General features: G+C 54.8%; 1 protein-coding gene across 3 annotated transcripts in view; it reads left to right on the top strand.

The window, feature by feature from the left end:
- The first annotated feature begins 1,557 nt into the window (after positions 1-1,557).
- The window catches only part of SLC5A10 (solute carrier family 5 member 10), a 43,090-nt gene continuing 29,916 nt past the window's right edge, over positions 1,558-14,731 (top strand). For 2 of the 3 annotated variants that reach the window (XM_075719341.1, XM_075719340.1), the window contains exons 1-7: positions 1,558-1,668; positions 2,387-2,458; positions 3,304-3,408; positions 4,494-4,553; positions 4,753-4,857; positions 11,154-11,259; positions 12,893-12,973. In XM_075719341.1, coding sequence (XP_075575456.1) covers positions 1,558-1,668; positions 2,387-2,458; positions 3,304-3,408; positions 4,494-4,553; positions 4,753-4,857; positions 11,154-11,259; positions 12,893-12,973 — 640 coding nt within the window. The remainder of the gene's footprint in view (positions 1,669-2,386; positions 2,459-3,303; positions 3,409-4,493; positions 4,554-4,752; positions 4,858-11,153; positions 11,260-12,892; positions 12,974-14,731) is intronic. The other variant, XM_075719342.1, reaches the window with a different exon arrangement.

Below are 14,731 nucleotides of genomic sequence, written 5' to 3'. Positions count from 1 at the left end.
CTAAAAGATCTACGGTACTTGATCTCGTTGGTACATTCGGCAAGTGAGATGGCGATTTTATTTAAGCAACTGCACATTTCTGTTCAGATAATGCTGTTCTTGATTCTGCGACCTTATTTTGCGTAAGATGATTCTGTTTGATTTTTGCAGTCCTGTCCGGAGAGGTACGTTCTGTCTCTATGAAACGACCAAATGTGAGGCTGTACCTGGTTGTACTTCAATGACAGTAGGTTATTAAACAATTCAGCGATGTTAATAGATACACCGAGCTGACGTATTAACACTTACATGTACTTCGAATGTGTTAATGTGGGTTAAACTCCACTTGAGCTTGGGTGCCTCAGCGGCTGTTTCAAAGAGAGGAGAAATACTCTGACCTGTCTCGGTGACGGGCGTATTATTGCAGTGCGTTTATTTTATTAGTGAAACCTTGTGATACATGGTTGGAAAGTGTGCTGCCACTTGAAAATGAGCCAGGGAAGCATTCAGTGCAGAAAACAGTATGATTATTAAATACCCAAAGCCATTAAATTCAAAGGTTATTTCCTGCTGCTTGTTTCTTGTTGGCCTTTGGAGGAATAGCTTCATCTCTTCTGTGAGCGTTTCTGCTGCTCGGCCCTTGCTGGCGTGGTGAGGCTCTGCCTCGGACGCTCGCGTAACTCCTGTGCTTGATCATTGCTTTAGCATGTAGAAAACCCCTGACTTTGCCTACTTCCGTGCAGTGCGCTTGTTGTATTGATTAGGACTCCAGAATTTGGGAACAGTCGCAGTTGTAAGACTGGATTGCTAGTCCTTTGGCTTTTCATTCCGTCGGAGTGGTCGAAAGGGAGTGAAGCGTGTGTGACTTCACTCGGACGTTTTTCGTACCCCTTTTGTTATAGCATATAACTGCAGAGCTACCTAATCTCTGCGTGCTTTTCCCAGAAGCAAAAATACCAGATCACCAGAAATGCCAGCTATTCTTAGAGATATTTCTCTGGGATCCTTCAAATGCAAAGAACACTTCTAAAAACCCTGCTTTATTAACTAGTCAGGAGATCGTGCAAATTCTTTCCAGACTTAGTATCTGCAAGAAAAATATTGGGGTTTGGTTTACAGTTCATAGAAGATAAAAGCCTTGGTGGTTTCTTGTCCAGCAATACCTAGATTTAAGGCACCTCTGCAAGAGGTTGCTGGGAGCCCGTGTCCTGAGAGTCTGTGTCACAGAAATGCATTCATTGCAGGAGCAGCTTGGACCAGAGCTGGCAGCTTCTTCAAGATCAATGCAGGAGAAGCAGAAAACCCCAAGGAAATGGGGATTAAGTAGGTGCTTGTTTGTGAGATGCCAAAATCAAGCTGTGCTCGCCCGGACCGGGCTTCCCTCCGGAAGCGCGGGGGGAAAACTGAAAGGGGGGCAGGCAGCGGACAGCCAGGCTGCCCACCCCAGCGCCTTGGGAAGCGCCGCTCCTGCTGCCAGCTTGTTTAATGATCAATGCCCTCGAACCGCTAACGAGTTACTGATTCCGTGACTGACTGCGTGAGGCTTTTGCCGAGGATGAAGAAGGAGGCAGAGGAATGATGGAGGGCAATTCCACTGCTGGGTCCTTTACCTCCGCACAGCAGTTCAGTGTTGCTGATCTTGTCGTCGTTGTGGTTTATTTTTCCTTAAACGTTGCGGTGGGAATATGGGTAAGAGTGTTTTCTCTTGTTCACTTTCTGCTTTCCTTTTTGAATAGTCTTTTTTTTTTTTTTTCCAGAGCTGGCTTTTCTGCATGGAATATTTTGAAAGTCTCTATTATTTTCCTGTTGTAGTTCACACTTGTTACATATTTTGTGTGTCGTGCTGCATTTGCTCTGGTCTGCTGTACAAACGCTCCACCCCTCTCACCCCCTGTGGAAAGACTTCCATAGCCCGAGAGCGAGGTGGAATTAACCACGGCACAAACCTCTCCCCTGGCCTCCGGTCTGCTGGGCGTAAGCAGATCTCCTGTGTGTCTATTAAAGGGTGTTGAGACAAATGCCCTGCTTAAGAGAAAAAGCCCTCACCTACCAGCAGTTCCAGACAAAGGCTCTCCAAAGCCATTTATTCTGCCTTGCAGAAAACTCGTAGCCCTCGTAGCCAAAGCTGAGCCCTATTAGCCAACCTGTCTGTGCGGGATGGAGGTAGGACGGGCGCATCCTCCGTGCTTCCCCCTCTCAGGGTGTCTCCTTTGCTATTCATGGCTCCAGGTACTCGGGGTGCAGCCACCGTTTCGTGTAATTAAACTTGAGTTGCAGAGCTCCCATTAATTATCCAGAGTCTCCTGTCTCTTGGCTTCTTGTCTGGGAGACTTGGTTCTTGGGTTTCTTGGTGTCTTGCCTGGGTTTGTAGGGAAGGGTGCTCCGTGCTGATCTTTTCTCCTCCCAGTCTTCATGCAGGGTGAACAGGAACACCATCAGTGGCTATTTCCTTGCTGGCAGAGACATGGCATGGTGGCCAGTAAGTAAGAGACCTTTGTCCCTCTTGTGACACCCTGGGCAGCAGGGACATCCAGCACCATTCCCCCTCCCACCCAATTCCGTCTTCTGCGCCCCTGCTTTCTCCACCGCCTGCCCACGCTTTCCTCCACCCTGTACACCTGCGCTTCCCTTCTCGTTGCACGAAGGGTGCTGGAGCCCACCCAGCTCATTTTCTTTTGGTGGGTCTCCTCGTAGGCTGCCCTAAACTTGGGGAGGGGTCGTTGGAGTCAAGCATCTACCCCCACCGGCCCTGCGTGCCCATGGTGGCTCTGACAAGCCATGGGTGTCCCGAGTTTCTTTTTTCCCTCCTCTTATTTTGGCATGATCTTGACAAACTGGTTGTAGGTCCTTCCTGTGTCTGGCACTGGCTGCTTGTGCAGGGCCACCTCCAGGCAGGGTATGTGGCATACACAGCAACGTGTGGCTCCTCATCCTCCTCAAGACAAGAAAATCCATCCCAAACGCACCAGGGATGCCCAGATGAGCTGAGTGTGCGGGAGCGCTGGTCGCTGGGGCTCACGGCTACCTGGATTGGAGTCTGCTAGGGGATTTTCTTGCAAAATACGTACATGTCCCTCATCACACGTGGTGTATCTTTGGCCACGCTTTGCTTTTAGAAGTGGCTGGGAGGTCTGTGCTCTGCCGCTCCTGTTCAGACATTATTTTGGCCTCCTCCTCTTACTGAGTTATCCCCTCGGGGCTGTCGCAGCTGGGGAAGCACCAAAGCTGGTCCAGCTGGCGCAACTGCCGTGCCAAGCCGCGGGGAGCTGGCGGCTGGGCACCCTGCCTGCGAGCACCCGCAGCACCTCCTCTGCTCTTCCGCAGATCGGCGCCTCTCTTTTCGCCAGCAGCGAAGGCTCGGGGCTTTTCATCGGGCTGGCCGGGACCGGTGCTGCCGGGGGAATCGCTGTCACCGGCTTTGAGTGGAACGTAAGAAATATGTCGCGCTATTAAGAAAATGAGTTTGTGGAGCTGTGTAGCAGCAGATGGCCCATTTCGCAGCAGCTTCGTGCAACATCTCAAAAGGCTTGGGAGGAGTCGTGCAGGGGGTAATTAACGCAACCCTGCTAAGTCAGCTTCTCCGGCTCACGTCTAGTGCACGTACAGTGAGTTTGGAGTCAACTCAAGCCCACGTGCTCTGGGAAAAGGACATTTCAGTGCAGAGCTTCCCAGTCCAGCTGAATAGGTCACCCATCCCCTGCTTTCCCAGCCATCGCTTCCAAAGTGTTTGGATTCTGCAGCAAAAATAAGGCATTTGCCTTGCTTGGTGCTCAAGGGGTTGAGTGGGAAACGTCTGGTCAGGAGCTGAAGGGCTGAGGGGAGCGGGCTCCTGCTGGCAGGGGTGCCGGGGGGTTCTCCACCATGGCCTCGTGCCCCTGCGCCTGCTGTCTGAAGCCATTTGGGGATGTAAACGTGCACTTGAGGGTGAGCCAGGGCTGGGTCAGGAGTGATGCATGGGGTCTAGCATTGCAAGAAGGACATTGGGGTGCTGGAGCGTGTCCAGAGAAGGGCAACGGAGCTGGGGAAGGGTCTGGAGCACAGGGCTGATGGGGAGCGGCTGAGGGAGCTGGGGGTGTTCAGCCTGGAGAAGAGGAGGCTGAGGGGAGACCTGATCGCTCTCTGCAGCTCCTGACAGGAGGGGGCAGTGAGGGGGTTCTGGGCTCTTCTCCCAAGTAACTACCGATAGGATGAGAGGAAATGGCCTTAAGCTGCGTCAGGGGAGGTTTAGATTGGATATTAGGAAAAATTTCTTCACGGAAAGAGTAGTCAAGCGTTGGAACAGGCTGCCCAGAGAGGTGGTGGAGTCCCCATTCCTGGAGGGGTTCAAAAAACGGGCAGCCGTGGCACTTTGGGACATGGTATAGTGGGCATGGGGGTGTTGGGTTGATGGTTGGACTGATGTTCTTAAAGGTCTTTTCCAACCTAAATGATTCTATGATTCTATGATAACTGATGCTGAGCTGCAGCAGGATCAGCGTTTTTTCCATCTGTGCCATGTTCTTCCTTCCCAAAAGGCGACCTATGCTCTCCTGGCGTTGGCCTGGGTGTTTGTGCCGGTCTACGTCTCGTCTGGGGTACGTAGAGCTTCCCTGAGCCTGCAGCGGGGAGCGTGGCCCCGGCCAGGTCCCCTGCTCCCAGGAGGGCTGTCACCGCTGGCCTTGGAGACTCCTGAGCCCTGCTCTGGGAATACAGCTGTCCCCTTGCCTTCCCTGGGACCATCCCTGGAGGAGGGGGCCCGGATGGGGCAGTGATTGCTCTCTTTCGCTCCGGCAGATTGTCACGATGCCCGAGTATCTCCAGCGAAGGTTTGGAGGGGAGAGGATCCGGATGTACCTCTCCGGCCTGTCGCTCCTGCTCTCCATCTTCACCAAAATCTCCGTGAGTAGCTCCTGCTCAACTCCGTGGCAGATCCACGACTGACTTTCAGCAAGTGAAAGGTTATTTTGGAGCCCAAACCTCGTGTAGCCAAGTCAGGGGAGAGCAGCTGCTGCGCGGTGCTCCAGGAGGGAGCAGGACAGGAGGTGGGAATTCGTGGGCAGATGCCATCTGCAACACCCCGTGCATTCGTAGGTAGATCCAGCAGTGACGTTTGTGTTTGAGTGGCCCTGACAGGTGTGTGGCTGGGTGTCAGGATTCCCAAACTCACAGTGCGCTTGCCTTGTAGCACAGGTTGAGGATGAAACATGCTCGGAGGCTGGGTTGCATCGTCTGGGTTTTTCCTCCGTGCTCCGGCAGTGACGCTTTCCAGCACCCCCGAGGAACCCAGCAGAGCCGGGGACTGGATTACAAACACATTCATTGCTTTAGGGCACACAGGTTTTCTGAGGAAAGGAAGCCTTGCTGCACCTGTAAGATGCCCAAGCCTGTACAGAAAGTGCCTGATTTTCAGGGACTTTTCCACAGGGATGTTTCCTCCCACCATTTTGGCCTCATTCACAGTTCCCTGTGTGCAGCCCCTGCTCCTGCTGCCCGCTTGGTAACCATGGGAAGAGTTTAGCCAAGGTAAAACAGCTGAAGAGCCTGTGACACCAGGCCTAGGGCAAGCAGGAGAGAGCCAGGCACAGACAGCCCTGCGGGGCTGGAGACAGCGAGACAGAGATCAAGAGCAAACAGCTCAGAAATGATCTGGAGGAGAAAACACGCCAGAGGGAGCAATCCTGCACTGCTGCCTCCGATGGAGCAGCCAGATCTGACCCGGGGTCTGCTGGAGCTTCTGCATTTTGCCGGCTAAAAGAAATCTGCTTTTGCAGGTGACTGGCTGCAAGAAATGTGCTGTTGCGTGTGGCTGGCTGCAAAAAGTGGGTGTCTGCGGGGCCGGTGCCGGAGTGTTTCCCCACGGCGAGGCGCTCAGTGCCTGCCTCTGCGCTCACCAGCTCCGTGCATCGCAAACACCAGCTTGGCTGGATGCAGCATCGCTCCCTGTGTGGCGTTTTTGCCTCCTCCTGGTGGCTTCGCAGCCCCAGGCCCTGGGCTGAGCTGTGGGGGGGATCCTCTGGGTCTCCCTCTGAGGGGTGCGGAGGATGGAACAGCCTCAAACAGGGCTTGCTGCGCGCATCCATCGGCGCTTAATGCAAAGGGAGAGGCTGCACCCGCCTCGGACAGACCCCAGTGCTGCGTGATGTGATGTCCCCGGGTCCAGGAGACCCCGTCTCCTTCCCATGCGCTTGGCCTCGGGCAAGGCACTATGCTTCGGGTTTGAAGGGCAGGTTGCAGGGGAGATGGCAGCCCTTCCTGTGTTCTAGCTGACGCAGGGCTTTCGGCATGGCAGAGGTGATGCTGGTGACTCCGTCCGTGCAGCTGCCACCTGTATTTCCCCCTGCAAAACCATGTCCTGTCACGCTGGAGGGCATTCTTCCCATAAAACTGATATTCTTTATACCCTTATCATTTATGGTGTTGAAAATCCTATGGTATTCCTCCTGAAATCAGCCTGGTGGACCAGTTCAGTTTGCAAGTTTGGGCAGTGATGCTTTGATTATTCCCCAGTTGTCCTAATGTCCAGTAAACTGTTGTCACTTATTCCCTGGACCAGTTCGGTTTGCAAGTTTGGGCAGTGACGCTTTGAGTATTCCCCGATTGTCCTAATGTCCAGTAAACTGTTGTCACTTACTCCCCTCCTGTGTGCTGCTCAGGAGACATCTCTCCCCTGCTCCTGACGAAGAGCCAGGAGGAGCTCGAGGGGCATGCTGGAGCATCCGTATCTGTGGTGTGGGTTCTTGGGATCTGTGAGAATCCCTGCTGGTGTTTAAAAGGAAAGGTTGGAAGCTGGGATAGGATTTCTGGTGGGGTAGTTTGTTCTTGCTCATCAGAATTTGAAGAAAGAAATCACCGGCGGTTTGAGGGCTGGTTGTCTTTGAGTCTCTTTCCAGACTATCACAGACGTCCCCTCTTCTCTTACAAAACGGTGCCCTACCACGCCATGGAGATGTGCTCGGCTGGTCCCTTTGGTTTCCAGTCTCTTCGTGGCTTTGCCCAGAAGGGATGGACATCCTACAACTTCATTCTTAGCTTGGGAGACGGTTGTGGTGTCACCCCTTGCCTAACACCAGATGAACCTGTAGACGACCTCTGCGCAGTGCCTGCACCGATGGGAACCTCTGTGGTTCTCCTGGCCCTTCTCAGCACAACCTCGTGTCTGGAGCCCGGTGGACGCTCCCAAATGCCTCTTCCTGTGCCTTTTCTCAGCCAGTGCTATAGTTTCTTTGGTCTGCTGAGTTTTCTCTAATCTGAGTCACGCAGGATGCAACAGAAGAGGAACCAGCCTAATAAGGGGATTATCTTGGCATCTGGCTCCATTCATGGTAAATCTTACAAACAATGGTTGTTTCCAGCAGTGGGTTGGGATGAATGTCTGCGGACACACGGGGCGTTGCCAAACTGGCCCAATGTCCCATCTCCAGTGGTGACTGCAGCTGGGAGCGTGGGAGGAGAGTGCAAAACTCAGAGCAATTAGGAAGTGCTGTCTCCCTGCGGGGGCTGCCTCAAAGCCTGGGGCTAGCTGGGCTTTTTGTGCCTCCTCTCCCTTGCAGACGTTGCGTTTATGGTTGGATCTCCACTCCATGTTCTCCTGAGCTGAGACACGGCGTCACTGCTGCTCCCGTGGCTCTTCTTTTGGGGCAGGGGGGACGACAGTCCCTCCTCCCCTGGAATTTACCCTTTGGTGGACCCCAACCCTCCACGTTTCATGGCAGGGTGCAGCCGGGCAGCCCCAAGTCCTGCTGAGAGATGGCGTCCCCCCTGGCTAGGAACATGCGAGGAGTTGCGCAGGCATCCTAGCCTTGGCGAAGAGCCCCTGGAGACTCCTCAGTAGTACCCTGGGTAACTTGTTCTACTGAGGCTTTGGCTTCACCAATTGTTAAATCCAAGCAGACTCTAAAGCCAGCTTTCATTGGGGAGTCATTAACAATGTTGGGTAAGAACGAGTTTCCAAGTGAGGTCACTGGTGAAGGCAGGGATCTCACTGGATTATGAGGCCTGACTTCAAAGGCTTCTGCTCTCCTTTTACAGTTGAAAGGACTTGTTTTGTGAATAGGTCATGCCTGGTTTTAATTAGCTTGTTTTTGTATTTGGGATGTCTTATTAACAACTCAGTCACATGCGCTTTTATTTTTTCCCACCTTAGCAGAATTACCAGGAAGGGAGGTGGAGATACCTCTGCTTCCTCATAGCAAAGGCTTAGACTCATTTGCAGACGACTGCAAAAATGATGAAGCATTGAGAAAGCCAGGAGAAGCAGTTATGAAATGTCTTGTCCAGGCCTGAGTCTTCACAGCCTGGGCTCTGGGGAAGGGTTGCTGGAGAAACAGGCAGTCACAGGGGGACATGACTTTCTGGCAGGTGCTGAGATGATGACTGATGGATCCCTCCAAAGGACACTGGGAGCTCCGGAAGACACCGGAGATGCTTGGCTGGCACTGTGCTGGGGAGGCTCAAAATATTTTGGGTTCCCACTTCAGGTTGCGTTGGGAGGAGATGGCTGAGGGCCTTTGGTTGGGGCTTTTCTGCCTTGTAGATGAAGCTTGCACTGCACGAATGGCTTAGTTGTCCTCTTGTAGGGCTGCTTGGTGGTCTCTGTGGTATCAAGCTGTGGTTGGATCGCATTTGTGGGGAAAAGGCATCTAATGAAGAGGGCCCACTGGTGGAGGTTTTGGTCGTGGTTGCTCGTGAGGTGGTTCCTCTTCAGCAGGACATTCCAGGGCTGAATTGCCTCTTGCTGCTGGCGAGGGCTCTCCCGGAGACATGGCCAAGCCCAAGTGCAGCTGAGGACACGTAGTACCTCCCTTGGGAATGCTAGGCATGGCTGTGGTGTAAAGCCTGGTCCAGATGTCGCCGAACAGTCCCTGAATTAGGATCCTCAAGATCATGGTGTAAGTGCTCTTCTGGTCGGTTTGATTGGTGATTTAATTGTTATGCCTAATGATGTGGACTCATCTGCTAGGGAATGGGCTTTCATGTTGTGCTGAAGCTGGATGTGTGCTCACCTACTGGTTTTCGTGGCTGATGGAGCCCTGCTAGGTGGCACGCGCCTTGGTTCTTCCATCGCGTGATTCTACGTGGCCCTTCTCCATCACACAAAGAGAGCCCTCAGCTCCCGCGTGGCGAGCTTGCTGGAGCAGCGCTGGGAGAAGGAAGAGCAGAGCTGGGGGAAGGAGGTGCAATATGGGAAATAACACCAGTCCTCCATGTTACTAATCCCAAGTGACTGCTCCCGCATGACCGGGCAAGACAGCCCCTGCTGTTTGAGGGATGGTTTCTGGGAGGTGTGTCAAATCGGAGCTGATGTGTTGGGCTGTGGAAGCTGTCACAGCTCCGGGCGAGGGTGTGGAAGTCAGCTCATCTTGCCTGTTCCTGCCTCTTCTGGCCCTGTTTCCCTCTCCAAACAAGGTATTTGTGAAGATACCCCAGCCTCACGCTGGGGATGTCTGGATCTCAGCTGTGGGTGGAGACGTGGTGGTGGCATGGGCACTGGCTGCTGCGTCTGGTCCTTTCCTCCCGCAGCATCACTGCTTTTGTTGGAGGAGGTGTCCCAGCTCCCTCTGAGTCTCTGCTTTACGTTTCATTCCCACGAGAGCGTGACCAGATCTCCCTGCGTGGGTCCCTCCCACGGGTGGGGAATGGTGGGTCACTTTTGGGGTGTCAGTCATCTCGAGGGAGTTTGGCAGCTGAGTGAGCTGCAGGCCTGCGCACGCTCCTCCGGGCAGAGGCACGCTCCTGGCATCCCTGTGGGACGTGACATGGGCGCAGGAGATGCTGGGACTGGTGGAGGCAGTGTGTTGGATGTGGCGTCAGTCTGTCCTTCCGTGGCCAAGCAGAAACCCCAAGCCTCTTCCGGGGATTTGCAAGGAGGGGCTGCAAAGGTCAGGGGGGCGTGTTGGAGAATGCATTTGGGCTGGTCCATGCTAGGGTGCAGGACCCCTGGGCTGCTGCTTCTTGCTTGGAGCCAGAAGCAACTTCTGCTCCTTGCCCAAGCCCTTGGTTTCCCCATCTGTGCAAAACCAGGAGGAGATATTTTCCCAGAGATGCTCAACAAAGAAGTGGCTTGGCATTGGGGGCAAGGCTCTGGAATGGCAGTCCCGGGGGTCTTGCGCTCTGTGCTGGGGCTGCCCACGTGTGCTCCTCGCTGTGGAGTGGCTGTTGAGGTTAAAAAGCTGCTGTGGCCCCTGGGCAGCAGGGCAGCACCTTGCTCTGCCCCACCAGCACCCACCTGAGCACCAGTAATGGGCTCGAGCGACGTGGCACAGAGCTGCCCCATCCATCACCAAAGGCATTGCAGGTACCAGCAAGCACCTTCAAAAGTCCCTGCTTCTGGGAGGAGATCCCCTCTTGCCCCCAGCAGCATTTTTAGGCTCGCTGCCGCCCTCATGACCGGTCTGACGGCGCCGGACCATTGAGCTGCAGCTGCGGTGCGGAGAGCTCGTCCTTGGCAGCCTCCTTGCTGACAGCGCGGGTGCCAGGAGGGCGAATCCTGCCAAGCAGAACGTGAAATACCAGCTACAGCCACCCCCGTGCATCGGCCCCACGGGGGCCAGTGGGGTGCAGAAACAGCACAGATGTGCTGGGCTGGTGGGGTGGCTTGGGCTGCCTCCAAGGAGCCCCCAAGGGTGCTGGTGTTTTGGTGGAGCGTGGCTCCTCGGTTGGTACGAGGTGCCCCATCTCCAGGGCTCTGCAGAAAGCGTGGTGAGATGCCGCCTGGAGAGCAGGGCATTGCCGTCGGTGAGGGAAGTGGAGGTGCTCGGGGCAGCAAGGAGGTGGCTCAGCTCAGGGTCTGATCCTGTCCAGGGCTGAGTATCTCGAGCTCCCTGCTTTGCTCTCAGAGGCTGTGGCAGCACTAATGGTCCGAGCCATCCCATTCCTGACCCTTACGTCCCGCTGTCTGCATCCAGCTGAGCCCAGCTGCGGATGACTGCTGGAGCTGCTTGCTCCGCTCTTCGGGGCTTGGGCGAAGGTGGCCGGTGACACCCATCTGCCGCGGTGACATGGCCACCCATGTGGGACCCTGGGCTTCAGCGCTAGCTTTGGGATGTGTCCTCCTGGCACTTCCAGTGCAATATGCTTGCTGTACTCATGGTGTTGACCCTTTCCCTGCTGTACCCCTCTTGCAACAGCCCTTGGGCGCTGTCTCATCAAGCAGATGTCACCTGTCCCAGCCCCTGTGTTTCTTCTTCCACGCACAGACGGATCTGTACTCGGGGGCCCTCTTCGTGCAAGTCTGCCTGGGCTGGGACCTTTACCTCTCCACCGTCCTGATGCTGGTGGTCACAGGGCTCTACACCATTGCGGGTAGGTTGCTCAGCATCTGCTGGCCTCAATCTTTCTACTTTTGTTGAAGCACACCACTTACACTCCTGCTTTTATATAGAGATTTTTTTTTTTTTTGTTTGGTCCTGGAAGGTCTTTGGGGATTTATACTAATGGAGTTCATATTCCCTGTCCTCTCCAGCCAGTATCTGAGCATCCTTCTTGTGCGTCAGCTCAGGCAATGACTCAACGCGTGAGCTCTCCTTTGTCATCAAGGCTTTTCATTTGTAATAACTCCTCCTCCATCACGCAGTTAAATGCTTTCCTGTGCATGTACCTATTTGTAACAGCAATAATCAGGGCTTCTCCTATTACAGGACTATTACTATGGAATCTACAGTCTGAGAGCCCTTTACCCACCTCACTTCCCTCCCCCTTGCCCTGCCTGCAATGCAACTTGCCACCCTCCATTTGCAAAGCTGTCAGGAATATTTCTTGCCCATGCTTCCCCGTCATGGGACCAGCTATTTTTGTACAGGGTCAATCCATAAGGTTCTTTTGTGATCTGGAGGCAATGAGGGTTTGGAGCTGGAGTTGGAAATTGTGGGTTCCTGGCTTGCAGTCCCACTCTTGGACCGCAGGACCGTGTGTCCCTGCCAGTCCTTTTGGTTATTATTTTGGCTGGGATGTTCCTGGGATGTTCCCTGGTAGCACCGGTGGAGATGCCCGACAGTAAATTCTCCCTTGCTATCTCATCCCAGCCATCAGAAGGGGAAACAGTTTAAGTGTATTGGAAACATGGTGAATTTTGCAAGACTTTGGTTTTAAGCAAAACCCATCTCATGTTTTTTCCTGCCCACAAGGCTTGTTGTGAAGTAAGGCATTTCAGCGTAAGCTCTGGCAGAGGGTGTGATCGCTGCGTCACCCTCATCCCAAGAACATCCCTCCATGTCCCAGGGAGGGTGTAGCCCTGAATTCCTGGGATGTGAGTCGGTCACGGGGGTTGAAACGGGTTCAATTTTTGACCCATTTTTTCTAGCTCCGCTACTTTTTAATGCTTTTGTTCATGTGCAGAGTAATTGCTTTCTGGCTAGGTAAGCAGGTCCTGGGTTTGCAACAGGTCCGGAGGGAAAGCTTGGGATGGAAAGGGAGAAATGCTGCTGGCTGGATGGCCAAGGGGGACCCTGCTAAGCGTCAGGGGCTGCAAAAAATAAAACTGTAAGGTTGGCAGGAGAGCTGAGGGGTGTACGAAGCGGGAGGACTGGTATGGTGTTAGGGGGAGGTGGGATGAACGATGAGATCAATGTCCTGAATGTGGTCTGCTTGCTGGAGCATCCAAAGAGCCGGGGCTGGGAGTGGCTGGCATCCTCCCGACTGCCTGGGGATGTGGGGCTGCGTCCCTCCCCTCCTGCCATCCCTCTGCTCCCCTTCCCTGCTCCGGGTGGGATGGCAGCCCCCGTGGCTGTTGGCTGCTCCCCCCCACCCCATCTGCAGGGGACCCACCGAGGAGCTGTTCCCCCTTCACGCTTCCACTGCAGCCCCCCCATCACCACGGTGTCGGCAGGACCAGGTTGGTGACAGGCACATCCCCGCGAGCGCGGGCAGCTTTATTGGGACTTCACGACCGAGCCTGAAGCCGGCAGCGCTCCCGACGCTGTGCCTTGCTTTCGTGCAGGGGGGCTGGCGGCCGTCATCTACACCGATGCATTGCAGACGCTCATCATGGTCCTCGGAGCCATCGTGCTGGCGGTGAAAGGTAAGAGCTGGGACAGCACAGATCCCCCTTCCATGGGAACCTTCTCTCCCCGCTCGGCTGGTCTTAGAAATAAATAAAAAGACTCAGTCTGAGCAGTTCGGTGGCCAAGATGCCCAGCAGGACTTTGGCCCATAGCAATTGCCTAAAGAAAGTCTGTGGTCCCCCCATGTCCCCTCTGCCACTGTGCTTTTCCCCTACGTTCCACTGCTCTGGGTGGAGATGCCATGAAGCATCCCCCTGGTCCTCCACGTGGGGCTGTCCCCAGCGCCGGTGACCTTCCCGAGGCCATCGCCGCTCTGCGTGTTTGCCTCTAGTCCATGTGCTCTGAGAGACTCATCAAGCGTTTGACAGCAAAGCAGCATTCCCAGTTTTGCTCCGGGAAACTTGCAGCGGCGTTGCAGTGGGGTCTTCAGACAGGATCCCACCGCACGGGGACGTGTGTGGCAGAAGGTGGTGCCGGGATGAGGCACAGCTGCAGGGGATCGCTTGGGGATGCAGAGCGTGGTGCCGTGCCTTCCTCCTGGCTGGAGCGAGCACGGTTCATTGCCAGCCCTTTCTGAACACTCAGCACTGTTGTGTCTCTGTATATTTAGCCGCAGAGCACCCTTGCGAGGCTGGGAGCTTTCACCAGCCTTGTTCTGCCATCGGGGCTCTTGGCCCCAAGGAGCAGAAGGCAAAAAGTCAGGTCCCAGCTTCAAAGGCAAGCATTTAACTACAGAGGACGATTTCCAGAGGCACTCCTGAGATGATTTCCACCATCTCCTGGAGAAGTCTGCTTAGGCAGGCAGGCGGGAATGTGACCTGATGCCGCACAGGAGCTCTGCTGTGGAGGTGGGAGCAGCTCCAGACCTGCAGCCGGCCCGGTCCCGTGGCTGCTCCCCTGTGCAAAAGCAGAGCTTGCTCCTGGGCGAGCCCTGTACTCAGCAAAGATAATAGTTACAAAAACCAAATGAAAGGACAGATACTTCCCAGAGAAGTGACGATAATACTAAGTACCCCAGCAGAAGCAAGGAGCGGAGCGCATTGCCTGTCCAAGGAGATCTGAGTGGTGGCCACAGCCGTTGCGTCAGACGAGGTGCTTGGACGCTGCTGAGCGGTGTGTGAAGCTGTAGCTGGCCATGGGGGTTGTGTCTGGTAAGCTTGGCTGGGTGCAGCAACGCAGAGCCAAAGAAGGAGGGCGGGTAGGCAAAGCCCGGAAAATCCCCTCCGGCAACTGCAGAGCTTTTCTGGCTTCGCCAACCTGCAAGCGTGGCGCGGTGATCCAGGGGAGCCAAAAGACAAGCTGCTGATCGCACAGTTTTTTTTTTTTTCCTCACGTCTCGGGAGACCTCAGGGCCTGGAGGCTGGTGTTCCTCAAGGGCGCTCGGTTTTCTCCAGCTCTTGGCAAGCTTGTCCAATAAAGGATACGCTCCATGTTCTGTCTTGTTCATATCTACAGACCGTGACAGCTGCAGCAGCAATGCTAACGCTCATCTGCTAAGCTGCGACCTCTCCGGGTCTGCTCTGCCTCCCCTGCTGCTGCTGAAGGGATGAAAAAACATATTGCTTGGCTCCGAGGTTGCATCTCCCGAGGGAGAGCAGGAAGGTTGTGCAAATTCTCTTGGGTGCGATGCTGGGCAGAGCAGTCTCGAGTCAGACAACAAGCGGGTGCAGACCGAGGGCTTGTAGACAAATCACTTTGCTTAACAGAGAGCTCGGTGGCTGCCTCGGCGGGCGCTGGTGCCGGCGGTGGCTCTCTGCTCGGCGCCGGCGTCATGG

The sequence above is a fragment of the Pelecanus crispus genome, chromosome 11, assembly GCF_030463565.1.
Source record: "Pelecanus crispus isolate bPelCri1 chromosome 11, bPelCri1.pri, whole genome shotgun sequence".
NCBI lineage: Eukaryota > Metazoa > Chordata > Aves > Pelecaniformes > Pelecanidae > Pelecanus > Pelecanus crispus.
The sequence above is the reverse complement of the archived record's forward strand: the minus strand, read 5'-3'. Positions and strand labels throughout refer to the sequence as shown.